Source organism: Drosophila hydei, unplaced genomic scaffold (genome assembly GCF_003285905.1).
Source record: "Drosophila hydei strain 15085-1641.00,03,60 unplaced genomic scaffold, DhydRS2 tig00000271-arrow-arrow-pilon, whole genome shotgun sequence".
Classification (NCBI taxonomy): Eukaryota; Metazoa; Arthropoda; class Insecta; order Diptera; family Drosophilidae; genus Drosophila; species Drosophila hydei.
The window spans coordinates 946,586-971,086 of NW_022045701.1; the positions used below are offsets into that span (position 1 = coordinate 946,586).

The 24,501-nt window shown below is 36.3% G+C and overlaps 1 protein-coding gene across 5 annotated transcripts in view; it reads left to right on the forward strand.

The window, feature by feature from the left end:
* Nucleotides 1-12,639: 12,639 nt before the first annotated feature.
* LOC111597906 (leucine-rich repeat flightless-interacting protein 2) overlaps nucleotides 12,640-24,501 on the forward strand; it is a 55,220-nt gene continuing 43,358 nt past the window's right edge. For 4 of the 5 annotated variants that reach the window (XM_030223749.1, XM_030223750.1, XM_030223752.1 and 1 more), the window contains exons 1-3: nucleotides 12,640-12,658; nucleotides 12,898-13,130; nucleotides 16,915-17,202. In XM_030223749.1, the coding sequence (XP_030079609.1) occupies nucleotides 13,044-13,130; nucleotides 16,915-17,202 (375 nt within the window). In that variant the 5' untranslated portion in view covers nucleotides 12,640-12,658; nucleotides 12,898-13,043. The remainder of the gene's footprint in view (nucleotides 12,659-12,897; nucleotides 13,131-16,914; nucleotides 17,203-24,501) is intronic. The other variant, XM_023312845.2, reaches the window with a different exon arrangement.

A 24,501-nucleotide genomic window follows, 5' to 3' on the forward strand; every position in this document is an offset into this window, starting at 1 on the left:
TTTTCGCATTTCGAGAAATTCCTTAAATTCACACGTTCCGTTTGATTTGTCCAAAGGGATGTTCTCTTAGTTCGATTGGGGGTTACCACATTCCCCTCGTGTAGCTAATCAATTTCTTCAAACGGAATGTGTCCTTTCAAACGGAGAAGCACCAACGAGAACTTCATGGGAAACTCTTGATAGCGTTTGGTAGGTAGGCAAATACCCAAGCAGGATGAGTCGATGCCTTTGTCAGAGCTATTAAGATTTACAACTTATAGGCACTTCTAACAACGGGAAAAATATTTATTTACCATTCAGCCATCTATGCCCGGATAACGTGAGGTATTCCACCTCGCAACCCGGCGACTTGTTAAACTTGCCATACCACGGACCGAAGCCCTAACACCTCATCATAAAATAAGCTCTTGAAACTCACCCAGCGGAAAGTCCAGGGATGAAGTCACCAACTAATTCATACACATTGACACCCATTCAATTCGCTTTATTTCCCTTACGAGTTTTGCAGCCGAGTCTTACGTGAGAGCTTTTACTTAGTGCAACTTATTTGGCTTCGCATTTACTGCACTGGGCGAATGCGCAGGACTTAGGTTACTTTGCCTATCATAGCACTTTTTAGCTGCACATCTGATATCACTTATCGAGAAATGTCACTATACAAGCCAGTTTCCTGCTGTAGAGACGACCTTAATGTTTTCACGTGTCTGCAAAGTTGTCAATAAGTCCTATCTATTGTAGTCCCTTATCTGAAGCCCCTTCTTGAGATAGGAAACTACAAAATTGTGCGTTGATGCTCAACTCCCATGTGTTTAACGATATCTTTTCAGAATATGATTCAGTTTCAAGAGTAATTTTGTGATAAAGTTGATAAATTACTCTGATGTGGCGAAAAATTTTTATTGTAGTTTTGGTGGGGCTGCATTAATCTCGTCAATTTGGACTAATTTCCTCTCAAGGATTGTATCAAGATATTCCATCAGCAGTAAAAGAGAAGCTTCACCTCTAAAGCCTCTATATGCTAAGATCCGTGGTTTTGCCATGGTATACTTATAATTTGGTTGCTTCTTAATACTGAAACACCTACAAGAATTTAGGGCAAGCCCAACGGAAGTCAAAAGTCATTGGTATCCCTGAAAACCCTAACGCCTCTTAGGATTGAAAGCAAGCAGCACCAACTTTCAATTTCCAAATTTCACTGATGCCGCTAAAGGGGAACTTGAGTAGCTGATAAATGTTCAGAGTAAACTATCGAATATTGCTCATATTATACATATAATAACCTATAACTCAATAATACATTCAAATTACGTCATAGCTCCCGCACCTAAAAAATAAATATTCTGGTTATTGGAAAAAGCAGTTCACCAAGCATACTAATCGATTGATTGAGCTCTTGTACATGCCAGATTTTTTTATAAAACCGCCACGTTTTTGTTCTTGGTCGATTCGGTTTTCTGTTGGAATCTAAAAAGGTTAGCTCTCAACCAATCTGTCCAGATGCTTGATGCTGGAGGTTAACTAAAAATTTTCAAACTGAGCTAAGCATCACAGATTGAATTGTTGCGACGGTACCAACGGTCTTGAGCAACAGTCACTTTGTCGCTTCCCGAGTGGGAGTTGTGAAGGCATTGAATTTGCCGGTGAGATCCTTCAATCTGCTGCACGAAGTTGCTGGATTGCCGCAGCAATATCTCGTATCCAGTCCATGGTTCCTAGATCTGCAAGTGGCTAAATGTCCCCAGCGTAAGATATAAATCAAATTAATGGCAATATACATTTGAGTTGCCTTAAATGCAAACAGAAAGCGAATTTTCAAACAACTTCATTTCATGCCTGTCGAGCAATTGACCACCCAAACCTCCTGGCGATGGACACTCATCAAGACCATTTGATTGATATGAAAATGTAAGCGATGGAACTGTTTTAATAGTGCATACTTTTCAACGCTGCTGCCTTGAACTTGGTGGTAAGCATTCTGGTAGCTTCATTCATGTGCAGCAACACTAATCAGTATATCCGTGAATTTGACAGATTTTTCCCTTTAAAGTGCAAAGAGTTTGAATTTACAAAACAGTTAGGCACTAATTCCAGTTTTTGCAGATAATTGGTTGCATCTACCAGAACCTTTACACGAGTTGGAATTCAACTTATTACGCCGGAATAATTGTATAATCGAACTACAAATAATCGTTTGGTGGGATGCACATCCCACCATGTTCATGTTGAAAAATGTAGAAGATACAGCTTTACCTAATGCATGTATATATATCCGCCATATATTTTTTAAATTAAGTTGTAAAATAGAGTGTATGATCTAAATTGTAAGTCCCTAATATCGTTTCTGAGGTACCCACTTAGTATTTTAATATTTTTTGTTTTATTTTACATGAATACATGTTACTGCGGTGTTGTTTAGTTTTTGATTGATCCTTTTTTGTTCTGAGTTAGGGGTATTATATCCTAACTTTCATCCGTTTAATCTAGATTATATTACTGAGTTTGTAAGGCTCAGCGTTAGAATGTCTAATTTTAGATTCTAAACATGCGGTCTTATCAATTTCTATTGTACTACCTGCTAGTCGTTGAGTGCATAGACGGCAAGTTTAGAATCCTCGAATATGTTCATGCCTGAGAACTCTGAGGGGGCTAGAAAGGGTGACAGCTAGCATTTGCTGCCTCTGGTTTCTCCTTTTAATATATATGGTGAAGTGACGTCAGAACTTTGCAGTTTTTGTTGAGACTAGCTGCGGCGTTATGCTGTTAATTATACCTATCCTGGGTTGGTTACAAGCAGATCTGGTTTATTGATCTCTTAATTTCACCCATATTTGTTTTTGTTATTACTACTCGAACTATTTTTTTTTAGTATTTATTATCTATCCGAAGATCCACTTAGCGGGGCGCTTGTTATCTTGTTTCCAATATAACAAGTTAACCTTCCATAAGATTTGCCTTTTCCTTCCATCTGTCTAACATCCCCATTTTTCGATGTTCGTCAAAGCGCTCTGATGCTCTAATGAGTGGTCTTCCCACAATAAAATGACCAGGTGCCAAAATGTCGTTTCCAACGTGTCACTATTTAAGTTGACAAGTGGGAGTGAGTTCTGCACTGCTTCAATTTAGTTGAACAATGTGTGAATTCCTCGAGCTTAAAGTTGTTATCGCCGATGACTCCAGCTTCCGAATATACTCCTTTGTGGGATGAATGCAAGACTGTTCACCTGCAAAAATGGATAAATATGTACATTTACATATGAATACATATGTTCACACTTTTCCGCAAAGGCAAACAATCGGCGTAGGGCTGTTAAAAAATGTATGTTATGATTAGTCACTGACGGTTTCCAAATGTTTTGCTTTTGTGGCCATGCATACAAATAGGCATATGATTTTTGGCTCCATCCTTTGGCACAGCGAATTAAAAAGGGTCTAGCGTAGTCGATGCCAATGTTTTGGAATTCTGCATCATTTGACTATCCATCTGTTCATGTTTATACCTAATACAGGTAGGTTTAATGTATTTCGTAGCCGATCTTTGGGTTCTCTTTGAGTAAGTTTCCTCATCTGCTTAAGTCCTCCGTGTAGGGTTTCCTTATGAGCGTTGTTTAGTATCAGCCTAGGCAGTTATTTGTTTATTTCATCTACTCTTGTTTTGACGAAATTTATTTTCGCTACGCTAGCTTTTTATCGAAGCTAGCTGGGAGTTATCTACTTGTTTTTTATTGAGTTCACTTTGCTTTTTGCAGCCAGTAAAGTAATTTGGACCCGCTAACTCTGATGCATCGTAAAATCAATGTATTTCTGTTGCATCTGTGCGCGTTTCTCCAGACCAGCGCGGTATATCAGGAAATGCGTTTGCGTACTCTTGCGAATAATTCACCAGCCTAGGTTACAGTTGTGCATCCCAAGTTAGCGGCAGTTGTCTCTCAAGAGGATGTCCTGATATTACAGATCGTCTTTGGCGACTGTCCATTCTTATTCTCGATTTCAGCTTTCATCATCTATTTCCGTTGTAGCCATCGGAAGATGTCGTTTTGAATTTTGGGGCCGACTAGCGTCACATCATTGCTTGTTGTGGCATATAATATTTGACTTGGTCTATAGGATTCACCGCTTCCATGTGATGTAGCTCCAGGTTTTCTTCCATGAAGTCACTGTATTCCGTGAACATTTGCGGATGCTTCGTGAATTTGTTTTTCATTTGTAGTATACTTACATGTTTCTGGGAGTTTTCTAACTCGAATCTATCCTAGAGATTACTAACCGGTATTCTTCATCCTTGTGGTTGTTTTCCCGAACACCTTTTCACAGTCATGGGTGTCTTCCGATTCTGTTGTTACTTTCAAACTCCCAGAGGTCATCCAAGCTCATTGTTGTTGACGCGCTGATTATCTATATTGTCGGAGACAATACATCGACGTTTAGTGTTTTGTCCCAGTCCTTCGTTGATTTTCTTTCCTTTTCCCATGATTAGGGGAAGCAAGTCCAGGCCAATAACAACTTATTTTCGACTGGGTACGGTTAAATATGTGTCTGCTAACTCGCAGCTCATCCAATCCTTATTGACATCTAGGTCAATTTTCTTGTTCTCTGAAGCTTTCACAAAACAATTGACTGCGATGTGGTAACAAATTTGCTGTTATATCTGGGTTTTATTGTTAAGCAAATGCTATTTTTTAGGTACTTTCGCATTTTGAGAAATTCCTTTGATTCAAACGTTCCGTTTGATTTGTCCAAAGGGATGTTCTCTTAGTTCGATTGAGGGTTACCACATTCCGCTCGTGTAGCCAATCAATTTCTTCAAGCGGAATGTGTCCTTTCAAACGGTGAAGCACCAACGAGGACTACATGGGCATCACCTGATAGCGTTCGATAGGTAGGCAAATACCCAAGCAGGATGAGTCGATGGCTTTGTCAGAGCTATTAAGATTTACAACTTATATATATTACAACTTATATATTTATCTACCATTTAGCCATCTATGCCCGGATAACGTGAGGTATTCCACCTCGCAACCCGGCGCCTTGTTAAACTTGCCATACCACGGAGCGAAGCCCTTTAAAAAAATTAAACTCCTTGAAACTCATCCAGCGGAAAGTCTAGGGATGTAGTCACCAACTGAGCATTCGAATACATTTAAAACGCAACCCCTAATTCATACACATTGACACCCATTCAATTCGTTTTATTTCCCTTACGAGTTTTGCAGCCGAGTCTTACGTGAGAGCTTTCACTTAGTGCAACTTATTTGACTTCGCATTTACTGCACTGGGCGAATGCGCAGGACTTAGGTTACGTTGCCTATCATAGCACTTTTTAGCTGCACATCTGATATCACTTATCGAGAAATGTCACTATACAAGCCAGTTTCCTGCTGTAGAGACGACCTTAATGTTTTCACGTGTCTGCAAAGTTGTCAATAAGTCTTATCTATTGTAGTCCCTTATCTGAAGCCCCTTCTTGAGATAGGAAACTACAAAATTGTGCGTTGATGCTCAACTCCCATGTGTTTAACGATATCTTTTCAGAATATGATTCAGTTTCAAGAGTAATTTTGTGATAAAGTTGACGGATTACTCTGATGTGGCGAATAATTCTTACTGTAGTTTTAAACTCGTCAATTTGGCCAAATTTCCTCCCAAGGATTGTATCAAATTATTCCATCAGCAGTAAAATGGAAGCTTCACTCCTCTAAATGCTTAGATCCGTGGTTTAGCCTTGGTATACTAATTATTAAGTTCCGTCCGTCCAGGGTCCGCGTTAGGGGAAGCCGTCGTTCGGAGCACAATGTAGATCAAATTGATGACAGATTACGATGGGATATAATTAAGATATCAAAATTACAGGCCTTGTGGCTCAGCAATATATTAATCAGCAAAATGATTTTAGTAACGGCAGTGTGCCGGAACAATGTGTGTTTATTCGTAAAACTCTTGAACAAGACTGTACTTAAAGTAAAACTAAAATGAAATCGAAAGCTAAAAGAGACAAAAGCTACAAACTACTCAGCATAACTGTTAAACAAATCTACTTGCGCAACGCCAAGCATCATGTTACCGGGGCTGACTTTGTAAGGGCATTGCGCTGACTCTGGCGCGTCAGCGGAATGCGCATGCGAGGGCAGTACTTATTCTACAAAGTTATAGCGCGGGGGTTACTTGTTAACTACCACCCCACTAAGTTCGTGACCGGCCTCGGTTACCTTGTACTTATTAATGGTTTCCTGAAACATTTTTGATGCTTGTCTGCTTTGGTAGAGGTGATAGCTCACGAGGATGCAGCTGAGGGCGACGCCCAAGATTATACCGCTGATGAGCCAGTTAGCTTGGGATCCGGATGACTCCAGTTCCTCTTTAAACTCACTGATGACTCGGAAGTTGTGGTCGTTCATCCGATGGAGTTGCGGTAAGCTTAGCACTGGGTCATGGCTTATGATGTTGAGAGGCGGAGACCCCTACGGCTGGACTCTTTTTTAACGTCTCACGTTGGTTAATGATTCTCGTCCCGTTGATTATAGCGGAGCGCTCAAAGGTGATGAGATACGTGCCATTGATGTTGATTTCTGGCCCTTCATCATAGCTTACTTTCGCCGAGTTTTCATTGAAGATGATTACGCCGTCGTCTACTTTGGTGATGGGTCTCAGGTTGCTGGGTTGAGACCGGCAGTTCGCCATGTTTCCGGCATGTAGGGCTCGAGCGCACGTTTTGACTTTTGCTCTCTTACAGACCGCGCCAAAATTGGTTGTAGTACAATCCGACTTCCTCAGGATGTCACCGTCACAGTCAGCTACGATGTTATCTTGGAGCTGTAGTATGATGTGGTGATGCGGTACGGGATAGACAGTTATCTTATTGCAGACGGACTTTTATGGAAGAAGCTTCCATCAGGCTAACTATGGGGACTTCTGCGGGGTGTTCATGAAGAAATGATTCCAAGTCATTGTGATTAAAAATTGTGGTATTTACAATGACTGATTTAGCTAGAGTGATCGTGAGAACTAAATTTTGTATTTCTGTGGTAATCATTCTATTCCTTGCCAAGAGTGCCTCATACAAATGTGGTGAGTCTACGAAGTCGGGTTTTCTAGACTTTATAATTTCGTTCACAGTAAAAGTTAATTGATTGATTTGCTTTTGTGTTTCAGAGTTTATAACTATTTGCCTGTAAAGAGTAAGCAGTGCGAAAAATAAACTATTGTGTCTTAGTGCCTATCCTTAGTTACTATTTGGGGTTGTCTTTATGGACCACCCTCCCTTTAATGAGAACCGTGGTTCCCAAGTCTGCCTCTACCTTTTCTTCTGAGCATAATGGCGTTAGTTTGTTTCCAAGTCTCTTGTTGTTTTTTAGAAACACCGTTTCGTTTCAAACACTCTGTTCTGTCTGTCTGGATTGCATCTGTCGAGTACGGCTTGTTGTGCCTTTTGAATTCTTTTCTTGACAGATAATCTAACTTCTGTTGAAGTGGCATGTATGATGTCAATCGGCTTTTGGTTTTTAACCGAATGGATTGACTTATTATATTCTACCGTTGCTCTCAATATCAGCTCAATAGTTTCGCTGGCTTTTCTATCTAACCTCAAGCTTCTGGCTATGTCCGCCAGGGTACTGTGGAACCGCTCTACTTGTCCGTTTGAACTGCTTTGAAGCGGTGGTGCATTTATAATGCCTATATTGTAGCTGTTCTTCAGGAATGATGTGATCATTTCTGAGTTGAATGCCGCTTCATTGTCACAATAGTGTGTTTTGATTTCAGGAAAAATGTTTATTAGCTGGATAATGGGTGTTTTTACATCTGTTGCTGCTCGAGACGGTAGTGGTTGTGCGACGGCACACTTTGAAAACTTGTGAATGCAAGTTAGAAATAGTTTTTTGTCGGTGGCAAAAATGTCGATGTGCAATATTTCGCCTGCGTATGAAGGGATTGGAGTGGCACCCAATTCCTGTTTTTGCGGTGTGTCTCTCGTATTTGGATTTTGTGCAAACTTTGCAATTTGCAACCACTTCCTTGGACATTTTGGGAAAATAATAGTCACGAAGGACTTCTTTAATGTTTTCCTGTGCATCTCTCTATGCGCTCGGTTATGTTCTGTCAATATTATTTCTATCTGTTCATTTCTATCAGAAATGTCGAGCACATAGTTCTTGCAGTGCCAAAACTTGGTTGCAGGGAGGCTTGAAACTAGAATATGCTGGAAGCTGGCTAGTGTCGGAAAGTCGCAGTGAAAGGCATTTACTGCGTCTGTAACAATGAGAGGTTTTATTGTTTCAATTAATGAATTTTTGTCAGTGAAGCTGACCAGCTGGCCAAAAAGTATCTTTTTGCGTTGTAATGGGAAACACGCTTCTTCTAAGATAATCTGGTTTTTGAAACAATTTACTGGTTTGTCGGCCGTTTCGACCGTGTAGGTCAGAGAGAGTTCGCGGTGAATCGTTGCAGCGTCCGATTGAAGTTCATTTTGTAAGGCGTTTATATTTTGCCTAGAAAGGGCGTCAGCCACAAAGTTCTCTTTCCCTGGTTTGTAAAGTACCGTCGCGTTGTGTTCGTCTATAAAGGCTTTCCACCTTTTGATCTTGGCGTTAGTATTTTTCTCGGAAACTGTGAATGTCAAAGGCTGATGGTCCGTGAAAATTTTTATATCTTGGGCACCATATAGGTAGTTATGCAGTTTACCTAGCGCCCATACGATGGCTAACAGTTCTCTCTCGTTGGTCGCGTAGTGCGTTTCGCTAGTTTTGAGAATTCTTGAAATCATGGTTATTGGTCTGCCCCCTTGCGAAAGGACAGCTCCAATGCCACTCATTGATGCATCCGTGGTTAGGTCGAATGATTGACCGAAATCTGGAAACACGAGGCAGACATCTTCTGATGCCAGAATGTTGCGTAATTTTTGAAAGGCGTTACGTTGGGTTTCATCGAAGTTTACCCCAACTTTCCTGGACATGTGTTTACTAACTTTGCCATTTTCACCCTTGAGTATATTTGTTAGGGGAGCTGCTAAGGATGCAAAATCTTTTATGAAGACCCTATAGTAGCTGGCCAGGCCGAGGAAAGACCTAAGGCTGTAGAGGCTCTTTGGTTCAATATACTCTTGGATGGTTTTTTTAATTTTTCGGGGTCAGTTTTTATGCCGTGTTTGGTCACTAAAAAGCCTAAGAACTCAATGCTCTCTTTAAAAAACTGAGTTTTCTCTTGTGACACTCTCATGTTGGCATCACACAGGTTCTTTAGCACTGTGTCAACATGCTTTACATGGTCGATTTCGTTTTCTGAGAAAACTATCACATCGTCTACGTATACGTAGCAAGTTTTCCCTATTTGTTCCCTTAGAACGTCGTCTATAGCCCTTTGAAAAATGCTTGACGCATTCTTGAGGCCAAAGGGCAACCGACAAAACTCATATTTGCCGCCATTAATTGAAAATTATGTTTTTCACGGTCTTGTTCCGCGAGGAGAATTTGATGGTAACCCGACTTTAAGTCCAGGGTTGTACAAAATTTTGCCTTTCCCAGGTTCGCTAGAATCATAGGGATGCTAGGCATTGGGTACCGGTCGGCAATAGTTCGCTCGTTTAGCTTTCTAAAGTCGATCACAAGGTCGTTGTCGCCGTTGCTGTCCATCTTTGAGTAAACATTCAATTTCTTTGTTTACAAAATCAGATACGCCCATTGGCAGGGGGTATCACTTGGAGTATATTGGTTCGCTGTCTCTAGTTCTAACTGTGGCAACAACAGAGGTATTGAAAGGTAACGCCTCGTTAGAGGTAGAGAACGCTTTTTTCCTCTTTATGATCATGTCTCTGAATTCCGTTTTTACCGATCTTGGTACAACTATGTCGTTCACATTGGTGAAATTGACATTAGAACACTCGTAGAATCCTAACTTTTCTTGTTTGTCTAGGTATTTCAAGGTGTTATCCTGAAGGTCCAACGTGACTCCCGCCTGCGTTAGCAGGTCGAAGCCTATAATGGCGTCGAACAAGGTGAGTGTGTCTAACAGGAAAAAGGGGGATGTCTGCTCAAAAATATTGAGCAGACATTTATTTTTAACTTTACTGTAGCCGTGGATCGAGCTCACAGTGAAGGGCTTATCGGCTGGTGTAACTACTTTTAGCTCCTTTACGGGCCTGATATAGTTCTTAGCCGCCCCGCTATCTATCAAAATGTTTAAGGTTCTCCCAGCCAACTGTCGTTTAATGAACGGCAGCCGGGAGCGTTCCCTAAAAAATTCAACGAATCATTGAGATCAATGGACTCGGTTTCGTCGTCAATACAAGCTACAGCATTTTCTGCTGCCTCCTTGTATTTCTGATCTTCGTCGGCAGAGTTGTTTTGAGCTATATTGTTAACACGTTGTCGTCTGGCGCCTGTAAAACGCTCTGACATGTTTGCACTTTTCTGGGGGTGTGAACGTAAGTTCTGATTATTACCGAACTCCGTGCGTTGTCTAAACTTGGAAGAGTTATCGACTTCCATTGACACGGGTAGATCTTCCTCGCCACCTTTCTTGCTCTCCTGATGGTTCTGCTGTTTTTTTACAAAGTGAGGGTTTCTTTCTTGATCCTTGTTGTCCCTATTATTTTTGCCTTGCTTATTGTGTGAGCGGTATTTGTTGCCCTCGCTCGCCTGAGCTCTTTCTTCTAGCGCTCTAGCGTATGAAGCAGAAAAGGCACTACGTTCGATACTAGCTTCGGCCTCCCTGGCTAATGCTAATGCAGACGGTAAGTTTTATGGCTGTGCTGGAAACACGGCTGCTCTTAGGTTCTTTCTTAGACCCGAGATGAATGCATGTAGAGCATCCGATCTAACCTCATCATTAAGCAGTATGGCTTGTTGGGGCTCATGACACATGACGATTTTGTTCGTGACCAAAGATAACTTTCGTTCAACTTCGTCATAGTAGCTCATGAGGCTTAGGTCACCTTGTCTGACCAATTCTAATCCTTGTCGTAAGAGGCGTAGCGAAGATTTGTCTGCATAGGTGCAATCTAGCCTAGCTATTCTAGCCTCAAAATTTAGCACAGTGTTGTGCGAAACTAACAGTGCTCTTGCTGGTCCTCGGATTTTATTCCGGATAATTGTTACCGCTTGGTAATAGTTAACACTGCCCTCGTAGGGTCTGAATAATTCGTAGGCATCGGTGGCCGATTGCCTCCATGCTACGTGTTCATCTGGTATGCCGTTAAAACCGGGTACCGATTTTATTATGTCAAGTGGTAGGTCACACCTAACGTTTGGGTCTACCGATATCCTTTGGTATGTTTCTACCTGAGGCACTTCTATTCGCAAGCTATTTAATTGTTGTTGTAACTGATTTAATTCCAGTCAATGTCTAGCCTCTTGACACTGTAAGGCGCTATTTATTAGGGCTTGAACCTGTTCCGTATTCATTATTAGGTTGCTTAAGTTTTGTGTCTGATTAACTTCGGGGTCTGTATCCCACTCTTCGTCACTAGGGATTTCTGTTTTTATTTGCCTATTTGAATCAAAGCGGCTCATTGATTTACGGAACTGCACTGAAACAAATCAATCACTGCTGTGTTTTTACAAGCTTTATTTTTTATTTAATGGCTAACTTGGCAAAGAACATGATAAACTTGTGTTTGTTTGTTATTTTTTTATTTTGTCACTATATTTACTGCTGCCAATCACGCTGGTGTATTTTTATTATTTGTCTATACGTTTCACTTAATGTGTGGTTTGACTTGAAATTACAACTTTATGAACTTACATTAACTGAGACATAATGTGGGTTCGTAGACTGTTTTGTTGGGCGCCAATTATTAAGTTACGTCCGTCCAGGGTCCGCGTTAGGGGAAGCCGTCGTTCGGAGCACAATGTAGATCAAATTGATAGGCAGATTATGATGGGATATAATTAAGATATCAAAATTAAAATATTAATCAGCAAAATGATTTTAGTAACGGCAGTGTGCCGGAGCAATGTGTGTTTATTCGTAAAACTCTTGAACAAAACTGTACTTAAAGTAAAACTAAAATGAAATTGAAAGCTATTATGTTCGATTGTACATCTTATTTCAACCCCTTATCAAATTAACAAATATAAAGCATAAAAATACATACATTGTCAATGAGCATATCTACACTACGTCCAACATCCCTTTGGAAGAATATACACATCCATTTAGATTATGTCCACCTGGGAACGCTAAAAATATCCAAACAACTGTGGTTTGATTCGAAAGCAACGAACGGATTTCATTGCTAACTGATATTTAGTGAAACACCTTAAAAAAGTGAGCTATCAAATATATTTCGCACATATTTCCGTTATCTCGCTTATATTTGTTTCATTCTACTGTTGTAAAATATCAACGCTATCTATACGATAATACGATAAGTATTAAGTATTAACTGCGTATGATGACACAGATCTTGTCGTGTGGCTAAAAGAACTTTTATATTATTTTACACATGTTGTAAAAGGCTTGGGCTATCCTTGCATAAATTAAGGCTTTAGTGAATTTAATAAAATAATAATCCTGAGCAATTGTTAATGTTCAATAAGTTTTTTAAATCAGTTTACTGAATACTTAACTAAATCTACATATTTAACACAAAGTAATAGCACAAAAATATGTGGGAGATATCTTGCTTCAAATAATTCTTTTAAAAAAATCTTTTTGTTAATTAGAATAGGTGTGTATAGTTTTGTATGTTCCGAAATCTAGATTGTATATAATTTAATAGTCAATAATATTAATGTATGTTATGCAAAAGTTGAATTCGGGCGTAAACAATTCTACCAGCTGACGAAATAATGTCAAAAAATTTCGCATGTCGTTCTTAGACAGTGTGCATATCGGTTGAAAAATATGTTATTATAATTTTAAATGAATTATATTCAAAAATACTTAAGTAGTTTTATTTTATTTCAGATCAATTGGTTTTTTGATAAAGTTTAATGCTGAGATACTTATCAATTGAGAAATTCAGTGACTAAATTAAAATCATACGATAGTTAAAATTGCTTTGTGACTTATGACGAAACGTGGTAATTATTTTAAAAATAATCTTGTATGCGATGGACAGTACTAACGCCACCGGTCGGCGGCGAAACAATATATGCGTTAATGCCGAAGATAACGCGCTGGATCAAATAACAAAAGAGGTAATAAACATGTTTTCAGCGTTTTAGAAAGGGAAACTAACCATACAATCACAAATATATCATCTAAATAAAAAATTTTATAACAAAAACTACTTAGATCGATTAAATAATTTATTAAGATGTACATATATATAATAATTGTAGTTTTCTTCATATTTACTTATGCCTAGGTTAGATAATTTCACTTAATAACCAATTATTATACCCTGATCCTATTAAAAATGGGAACCCCAATTTTTTGTCTAATGATTTGCGATAATGAGGAAAAAAGGGGAAATTTTTAAAGACACGTAAGACTGCCAGCCGTCTCGACTAGAGCAGTATTCCGTGTATTTAAAAGTTTCCCTTTTTTCCTTATTGCTAAAAATATATACAGTTTGACACGAAAGTGTTTTCACATGGAAAACAAATTATATTTTTGTTCTTTAACATACAAAAAATATAATAAGTATGAGATTTCAATATGTTTTTAAATTATATTATGTTTTTTCAAATTAATGTCTTACAAAAATAATTAATAAAAATTAAAAAACTATTAGCAAAGGCATAAAAAACAACAACAACTAAAAACATATTCAAATTCAAGTGACACGAAACTGTTTGCACAGAAATACTTTTCAAAAATAAGGCAATATTAACTTCAATATTGGCTTCAATGACCGCTTCCAACCGTCTATTCATGGAATATATTACGTTTTGAACATATTCCAACAAATAAAAGGGATTTTAAGTCTTATATATTGGAGGAATGGGAGAAGACACCGGTGGATTATCGAAAATTTCTTATCAATTATGAATATTATTTTTGTAAAAAGCATTAATTTTACTCTATAAATAACTTATTGCTATTTTGGCATGTAATGGGAAGCGTGCGTTTTTTGATGTCCATAGTAGATAAAGAGGATGCCGTTAATACTAGGTTAATGATTGAACCATCACCTAGTATAAAATCATTTGTATGTAACCATTTCTCACCAATATATTGACCGTATTTAGAATATCTTAACTTTAAATCCTCGGTCTTTAGAGTATCTTAACAGTAATTTACATAATGGGACTCTAGCTCTAAAACTGTGGAAGATAAAGTTTTATACCGTTTGCCACGCCCCAATAGGCGAAAAATATATCTTTTCTATATTTTTATCAATCAACACGCGTATATAAACAAAATTTTAAGTCTAATTATAAGTAATAGCGGATTTGTTACAGTATAACTCGATTTTTTGGGCCCCTAGTGGTCGTGTCTTTTCAGTTTATATAGCAAAGGTACCAATGAGTATACGAAATAAATATCTCTTTAGCGACGAATTGAAAATCGATGTTCAGTGCAAATAATCTAAGCAAACCTAGCGCATAATTGAGTTGTAGTCGCCAAAAACTGAAGTCAGACTAGAAACTACGAGCCTCGAACCCAAAAATCATCGGCAACGACCGCCGTCCCGAACAAAAACGCCACTTCACCGTATGTCCAAAAAGTTGGAAATCTCAACTTAAGCAGTACCTTATAGTTCAAGCACAATTGAATCGCAATTTCCATTCTTCGAATAAAATAAAAAGAAAACGCAATTACATGTAGTATGTGTGCACATGTATAGGAAAAAATCGTACACTTGGCGTTGCTTAGCTTGTGCTTTTGCAAATTGGCCAAACGTTGTATTTAATAACTTCTGTTTTACTTAATAGATTTTTATAAAATTTTCAGAATATGATCTACATATTCTATTGGCTTCGTAGAGATGCAAACTAGTTCACATATTCTGCTTTAAAAATATATATATATGTATATATCGTCAAGATTCGATACCAAGTCTCCTCAGCAAAACAATAGTTCTGCCAAGCTAAGCACAATCTTAATTGCAATTCAATAACAAAAAAATTAATTTTTTCTTCCTCTTATGTTGTATTTCATTATAATTGCATCCCCAACGCCAAACCATCGAGTAAATGGGCATAAGTAAAACGTGCAAAATATTAGATTTATTGTAGAGACAACAAATGCTCTTATAAAAATGGGTTCGTTTTATTGAGAAAAACGATATATTTGTAAACAATTGTTTCAAATCCTTGTTTGGTTGGTTTCTATATTTAAAAAAGTATATATATTCTGAGTATATATACGCTGAGTGGATTTAGTCCTGTCCGTCTGTCCGCATCAGCATCTTTAAGAGCTAGAGACTTTAGACGGTAATTAAAATAATAATATTAAAAACTTCATTAACAAGTAGGGTGCCGCTCCAATGATTAGGTAAATAAGATATATGCGTTTAATGAAAGCTCAAATCTAAATCAATTAAATTTTGTTACATAAAATATTAATCAGTTAATCAGTCCGATCCTTTTGTTGGCTCAAATAAAAAAAAAAAACTACCGACCGAATCAAGGGTTGAATACCGAAACTTATTAAAAAAAATATATATAAAATTTCAAGGCGTTGAATAAAAAAAAAAAATAATATGACTAATAATATCAAATATTTGCCTTGGTAATCAATTGAAATGTTTTTCCATTTCATTAAGCAAAGTTGCTGAATAAGATTTTTTAATTGATTTAACAAATCTGCTCAACTTGTTTTACACATTCGTAAACTCTCCTAGAGCAGTCTCCAAATGTTTTAATAATGTTTATGTCTGGTGAATATGGCGGCAGCTAATCCACAGTCCCTCGAGAATGCATTTCCTTTTCGTCGGGAGAGTGTACAGGGTTTCTCTGCTTGTTTCAAATCATATGCTCTCTTTCGAATCGGAGATGTGAATCTTCACGTGCTAAAAAAAAACTAAAATTTCTTTTTAATTTTTAAACTATTAAAATTTTGGAACCTCAAATAATTCATTTTATGTTGCTTAACTAGAGACTTGCCGAGAGGCGAGAGAATTTGTGGCAGTCTGCAGAAAATGTCGCTGCTCTGATTCGGCTTTTTTACAGGAGTTTTTTTATTACAGAAAAAATTTGTTACATCTTTATTACAACAGTCAATCCTGAGAGCTATTTGTGTTTTGGATCAGATTCTATATTGCCTTTTAAATAACCTTTTATTGGACCTATTTTAAAGACTGAAAGGTACTCCATGATCCAATTTTAAAAAAATGGGAATAATTCATTTAAATTTAAAACACTCACTAAAATAACATTTTAAAACTATTCAATCGATCGCAAATTAAGATTTAAGTTCTTAAACCTATACAGATGAGCTAGAAAAATATCAGATTCGATAGGTTCTTATTAAAAAGTTATTGTAATTAATAAAAATCATAAAGATTACAAGGCAGATCTCGATGATGAGATATATCTATTAGAACTTTAAATAACTATAACCTATTCAGATATGCGTGACTGTATATACCTCTATTTGAACATCTAAAAATATTGGTTTTATATACTAATTATTTTATATTTGCAACCACATTAATTATTTTTTGTGTGAGCTAGCCAGGTAAAACGGCTTTTACTAGAATTGTTCTGTAGTCAGGTTTCATCTTCTGAGATCCTATCACCGAGGCTAATTCAATATTAATTATTTACATTTTCCGAGTATATTCCGACAAATAGTTCTATATATCCTTTCCTTATATATCTTATCTTGAATAACAACTTTGATATTTTAAGTTAATAAGGTTGAGGGTTAACCGGACCGTAGAAAATTTTTTCTTTGAGCCATTATTTTTATTGTAATAAAATAAATAAATATATATTATGTTTATATTTAAATTAATCAAACTCCTTACACAAATGACAATTATATAACAATTTTCAGTGATCATTAATTTTCTGTAAATTTTAAATACAGGCCGAAGCACGTTTAGCAGCTCGACGTTTGGCCCGCGCTGAAGCTCGAGAGATACGTATGCGTGAACTAGAGCGGCAGCAAAAAGAATTGGAACAAAGCGCAGATCGTGCGTTTGATATGCAAATCACAAGTGGAAATGTCATTAGCGACTCGCTCTCAGTACATTCTGCACGCCACGCCTATAGTGGTATTATTAACCTTTCACGTGCAACAGGTTCGCGACGCAGTAGCGAGGATTCATTAGAGGATGAAAGTCACAGTTTGCGTGATGTCAAACACGAACTTAAAGTAAGTATATTAACAAATATAATATTACAATGACATGTTTGTTTTCTATGTTCAAGTTGATGAGTAAAGTACTTTTGTTTTGACAAAATTTGGTATACCCTGAACCCATTGAAAATGGGAAATATGTAATGGGTTTATTAAAATGTGTGTAGCAGGTAGAGGGGGGCGTGCTAGATGTACAGTGCTCTTCATCACGGCAACGCCTCCTTTTTATCAACTTGTTTTTCTAATTTCTAATTATTTTTTGTTTTTCTGTCTTTTTATGCAACCTCTCTCATAAAAATAAGCTCGACAAAAGAATCGTTATATTTTTAATGCTATTGCGTGATCAGAATTGCGTCCCCAAATACAAAAACAGTTTGCCAAGAAACTCTTTACAAATGAAAAAAAATTAAATTTTTAACTAGGTGCAAAATTAATGACCTTTTATTCAAATTAACGAAATTTTTTTAAGTTTTATTTCTTAATATGTTTTGAATAAGATTATAAAAAAGGGGACAAAACTAAAGATGCGTAACAAAATTAACAACTAAAACTAAAATTACTCTTTTTTCAAGTATTATTCAGTTGTGTTCAGATAACGTAAGCTAACGCTTCAATAAAACATTGCTCCGGCACTTGGCCGTAAAACATCTTGTGATTATTACTACATTGCTAAGCCACAAGGCTAGTGATAGTGAGAAGGCTAAGTCAAGCCGTCAACGTGGACGTCATAAGACGTCACATCTAGCAACTGCATATAGCTACCCATGTGAACGCTGGAACTATACATCATTTAACCATTGGACAGATTGTAAATCTGCATCATCACGACCATCGCTGGAAGAGCCTCCCACTTTAATTTATATATTCTTTATCAGGACGAAACGCTCAGTCAGGATCTATAAAATCTAGAGATCATAAATGTTGTATAGGTCCGTGTATAGCATTCGCATATCAAGTTTTTTTTTTTTCAAATATTTGATAACTATTCACGTTTTATTGTTATTGATTAAAACCGTGACCGAAATGCAGTTATTAAATTGTATTTCGTACGACTTAAAAGCTTGAGCCTCCAAATTTTTTATTTAGTTGTATATTTTGGATATCGGCTTCAAATTTCCCAAAATTCTTTAAATTTAAGTTCAGTTGAAAATAATGTCAAAGAAGAAGTGAAAGAGTTTGAATTTTTACAAATGAAAAAAAATTAAATTTTTAACTAGGTGCAAAATTAATGACCTTTTATTCAAATTAACGAAATTTTTTTAAGTTTTATTTTTTAATATGTTTTGAATAAGATTATAAAAAAGGGGACAAAACTAAAGATGCGTAACAAAATTAACAACTAAAACTAAAATTACTCTTTTTTCAAGTATTATTCAGTTGTGTTCAGATAACGTAAGCTAACGCTTCAATAAAACATTGCTCCGGCACTTGGCCGTAAAACATCTTGTGATTATTACTACATTGCTAAGCCACAAGGCTAGTGATAGTGAGAAGGCTAAGTCAAGCCGTCAACGTGGACGTCATAAGACGTCACATCTAGCAACTGCATATAGCTACCCATGTGAACGCTGGAACTATACATCATTTAACCATTGGACAGATTGTAAATCTGCATCATCACGACCATCGCTGGAAGAGCCTCCCACTTTAATTTATATATTCCTTATCAGGACGAAACGCTCAGTCAGGATCTATAAAATCTAGAGATCATAAATGTTGTATAGGTCCGTGTATAGCATTCGCATATCAAGTTTTTTTTTTTTCAAATATTTGATAACTATTCACGTTTTATTGTTATTGATTAAAACCGTGACCGAAATGCAGTTATTAAATTGTATTTCGTACGACTTAAAAGCTTGAGCCTCCAAATTTTTTATTTAGTTGTATATTTTGGATATCGGCTTCAAATTTCCCAAAATTCTTTAAATTTAAGTTCAGTTGAAAATAATGTCAAAGAAGAAGTGAAAGAGTTTGAATTTTTACTAAGCTGACACTCCAATCGAATATGTAAATCATATATTGAAAATTTCATTAAAAATAATTACACAAAACATTTAGCCAATTCATATAAGTAAATGTACAGCAGCGCCAAGCGTACGCAATTTTCCTGTACGTGTGCACACAGTCATTCAAATGCGTGTATTCTTTTCTATTCGAAGAATCGAAATTGCGATTGAATAGTGCTTGAAATAACAGCTGCCACTTAAGTTGACATTTGCAACTTCATACATAAGCACTACAGTGGCGGTGGATCAGGAAATCTCTCTCTCTCTCTCTCTTGTTTTTCTGTAGAATTTAACTTAATTAATATTATTAAACAGTTTACCAATTAAAAAAATTTCATAAATTTTAATTAAATGCCATTCATGTTGCATCTAAAATCAATATTGTATATTTTTTGCGTGTTAAGAGTTTCTTGACTCATTTTTAATACTAAAGTAATTCAGCTTTAGATGCGTACTCAACAAAATTTCACAGCCAAATGCAAAAATTAACATGTATTAAGACAAAGACAACAGTAAAGCACCGTTTTTTCCAAGAATTAATTCGAAACCGAATTGAAGTTGAAGTTTCTTCACAGCTTGAAAATAGAGTAATTTTAGTTTTTGTTGTTTATTTTGATACACATTTTAAGTTTTGCTCTCTTTTTTTTATTATCTTATTCAAAATATATTATTAAACAATAAAAATTAAAAAAATATATCGTTAATTTGAATAGTAGGCCATTAATTTCGCACTTAAACTCAAAAATTGTATTTTTTAAGTATTTAAAGAGTTTCTTGTATTTTGTTCATATGAAAAAATTTTAATATGGAAGGACCAAATGGGCTTAACATTTATATTCGTGATCTTCGAAGAGTATCATTTGGACCGCCTGCATAGCCTTATTAGAGGTGTGATTGTTTGAAAAGCCGTATAAAGGCAGCTGCAAATTTCAGTTATTAACTTTGGGTATAATGGCGAAAGATTGTAATGATGTAACAGTTTTTCTGCCTTTCGTCGAGTTAATTGAGAATATGATCTGGCATTTCCAGCACAACGGCAAAATCCAGACTAAAATATCGGGATCTTTGAATGGCTCTGGAGACCAAACGCTTCTAATTGTTTTGGTTCATAGATCCTTTAATGGAACCCAAATCCTCTACACCATTATATAATAAAGATCCTCAGAACGCTTCCATCTATTTTTTAGAGGTGATGAATGGTAAGGGCTTTGCTATATATGTTTACATATTAACCTCAATTAAAAATATGCCTATGGATCTTTCACTTCTGACATTGGATGCAGGGTCATTCCAGTCAGAACCTTCAGAACTTCTTGTGTTATTAGAGGGTCAGCAGCAATTGTCTTTCGATTTATGCGTTTTCGTGGTACATTGGTTCTATCATTTAACTCTTTATATTTATTAATTTGATAATTAATGGTTTGATGTGACAAATTATGTTTCCTAGCAATATTTATTGCGGAAAACCCCAAGTATTTTGCCACACTTCAGTTTTTAACACAGTACGAAGCTATGATATTTGTTATAGCTTAATTAACTTTTAAAAATTTTCAAAAACTGTTTAATATTTTAAACTCGCCAAGAAACAGTTAAATCATAATAACAAAATAAACACAAGAAAAATAAACACATGAATGATTGCAGGAAAACGTGGGAAATTATCAGGAAATTGGCAGCTATTTCTTTCTGTTACGATCTCTAGAAAAATTGTGGGAGCCAATCAGAAGTTACGCTTTGAATTATTGACATAAAAATTACATCATGTAATAAAAAAGATAAAAAAATATAAATAAAAATTCAGTAGCACTAGCTATGCTCGTCTGTCAGTCCGTGTGAACACAACGAACTCGTATACAACAAAGGCTAAAACCTTCAATTTGAAGTGTATTAAGTATTTTAGCTTAAATATTTTTTATTAACGGTCATAAATCGATTAAATGACATTGAATTTTGTTATGAATACAGAGGTTTCAAATACACACACAATTTGTATAAAAAATAAAGTTACTTTTATGATATAAAATAAAACACGTATCGTATTATTTTTGGCAGTTATTTTTTATTCAAAATAGTCTCCCTTTAACTCAATACAACCTAAGAACGATCAACTTGTTTATGTGTCTCTTTCATCTCATCTAACGGAATGTTCTTTAATACCTATCTCACAGCTGCTTGAATGACTAAACCACTTTGAGCTTTGGTGCGAGCTAAACATTTATCACCATACACTTTTTGCATCAATTCGTACGTGTCACTTAATGTTTTTCCAACTTAATATTTGTTTACATTGCATTTTTTCGGTACAAATACAAAACATACTGCCATTGAAAAGCGCGTAACTGTCAACCTTTCTAATGTTATCATCAATCGGATATGTTGCAGAAGTAAATACTTTTCTATAAATATATACAGTGGTTCACAGCTTATTTCAACCAGCACCTTAAAAAAAGTTTGTTGGGCTATAAAATCAAAACTATTGGGGGTATCCCGAAAATTTAAATGCAGGTTGTTAGTGTGATGCTTAAACTAATATAAAATCAATTCATTTATTTTTTTAAATATTTTTTCAATATTTAATAATGTTTAAAAACTAAAAAATGAGACCAAAACAGTTCCACAGCTTATTTCAACCACTTATGAAATAACATTATATAACACTAAAATAACATAAAATAATAAGAAATTAATACTTAGTGTGACCACCCTTTTGGTTAACTATTATTTTAAGTCTTTGGGATAGATTCAACCAACTTTTTGGTGACTTCTGGAGTAATTTTTTCCCATTCCTCAACCAATGCAGCTTTTAGGTCCGATTTGTTGGATATATTGTGTTTGCGAATGTTTTTTTCCAAAATCGACAACAAATTCTCGATTACATTTAAATCTGGTGACTGGGCTGGTGGTTTCATAACGTGCGGACATTTCCAGATCAACCAAGTCTGGACAATTCCCGCAGTGTGTTTCGGGTCATTATCTTGATAAAATCTGAAGTCCTCCTTTATGCCCAGTTTCTGAGCACTTTGAATTAAATTGGACTTCAAAATATCAAGATATTTGCCTTTATCCATCGTAGTCTCTATGAACTCTAAGTTCCCAACGCCGGCTGCTGACATACAGGCCCAAACCATAAGGCTGCCTCCGCCATGCTTTACTGTAGCCCTCAACTGTTTTGCGTCAAGCTCTGTGTTAGGCTTACGCCACACATATGAGGGCCCATCCGACCCAAACAAATTAAATTTTTACTCATCGCAAAATAAAACTGTGTTCCAGAATCCAATGTCCTTGTGCAAGTGCTCCTGGGCAAATTTTAAGCGACACTTCTTGTTTTTGTCGCTTATAAAAGGCTTCTTGCGTGGTACTCTGCCATTAAAGTCATGTTCCCGAAGCACACGGCGAATAGTTTCTGGGTGGCATGACTTGCCCAACTCCTCCTTAACATCATTGGCTACTTGTCGAGCCGATATCCTTGGGTTATCCCGAATTTTTCTCACAATATAGCGCTCGTCCGTGGGATTAAAAATTTTGTTTGGAGCATTTCTGCCTTTATCGTGGGTTCTATTTTCACGGACAAACCGGTATATGATGCTTTGAACTGTAGAATCACTAAATCCAACCATCTCAGCAATTTTTCTACGGGAATGACCATTTTTATAGTGTTTGAGAACAAGTTCCCGCTGCTCAATAGGTGTGCGTGGTCCCATTTTGCTAAATTCACTTTTCTGAAAGTTGAGCTTTCAAAATTCTGCAAAAATTTATTTTATCACACTGCGAAAACAGTGAATAAAGCATAGAACAAGAATCTACCGTTGCATTGTAAAATAACAGATCTTTCATCAGCTGCAAAGTTTGTGGTTGAAATAAGCTGTGGAACTGTTTTGGTCTCATTTTTTAGTTTTTAAACATTATTAAATATTGAAAAAATATTTAAAAAATAAATGAATTGATTTTATATTAGTTTAAGCATCACACTAACAACCTGCATTTAAATTTTCGGGGTTCCCCCAATAGTTTAGATTTTATAGCCCAACAAACTTTTTTTAAGGTGCTGGTTGAAATAAGCTGTGAACCACTGTATATACAGTAGGGAGCAAAAGTGTTTCCATAGTTGACACTTTCAACTTTGTGAGTCGATAATTTCCAAACGAATGAAGCAAATCAAAAAAACTTTTTTTTCCAATAATATGTATTTAATTCTTAACAAATTGCCGTATATAACAAATACAAAAAATAATCAGTCAAATATTCAAACAAAGAGAACTGAAACAAAACGCATGTGTACAATTTTGCACCTTCAGTGAAAAAATTAAATATGATTCTAAATCAATATTTTGTCCACAGGCCCTTATTAGCTATTAAATTTTTTATTCAGTTTGGCACACTCTCGACCAACTTCTCTATGGTTTCCTTTGGATCTCGGTTCCACTTCAGTTCTACACGCTTCCAAAGATCGTCTAAGTTGGATGGCATTGTTTGATATTGCCCGAGCCGTCGCTTCACGATTGACCACAGGTTCTCAATCGGATTGAGTTCGGGACTTTTAGCTAGACACTCCATCAGCATAAAATCTTGGTTTTGTAACCATTCGCGGACAATTTTGGCAGTGTGCTTCGGATCTCCATCTTGTTGAAAAATGTTTTCCTTTACAGGGTATACACACTAGTCCAGAAAATTGGGTAGACAGGTTTTCAAATAATTGAGATAGTCTTCTTTTAACATTATACCATAATTTTTATGCAATGGTCCAATGTGCCACCAAGTAAAGCATCCCCATAACGTTGACATTGCCTCCTCCATGCTTAACGGTTTGCTTCACATGGTGTTTTTGAAGCTTGTCCCCGGGCCTGTGCCAATAGTATTACTTGCCATCTGATTGAAAACGGTTGAACTTGGATTCATCCGATCAGATGACACGTTTCCAATCATCTACAGTCCAGTTCTTCTGTTCCCGGCGAATTTCAATCAAGCCTTGACATTCTTCTCGGATAGAGCTGGTTTATTTTTTCTTCTAGCCACCCGCCGACTCACGTCTTTTCCTATGTGTTAGGTGTTAGGAACTTATCAGTCTGGCGTCAGAGTTCTTTAAGAGTCGTTTGCGGCCTTTAATAGTGTTTCAGTTAGGCTAATAATACTATTTTCGACATCTGACGAAAGCTTCTTCATTTTTTCGCGGTACTTTGTAGACTAAAATTACCAAATCTACTTCGAAAAATAAGAAACACGTGAATTTCTGGATCATAAAAGTGTAGAATGCAAAAATAAAACATATAAGGGTAAAACTGCATGTCTATTGCCGATAAGAGAGTTAAGA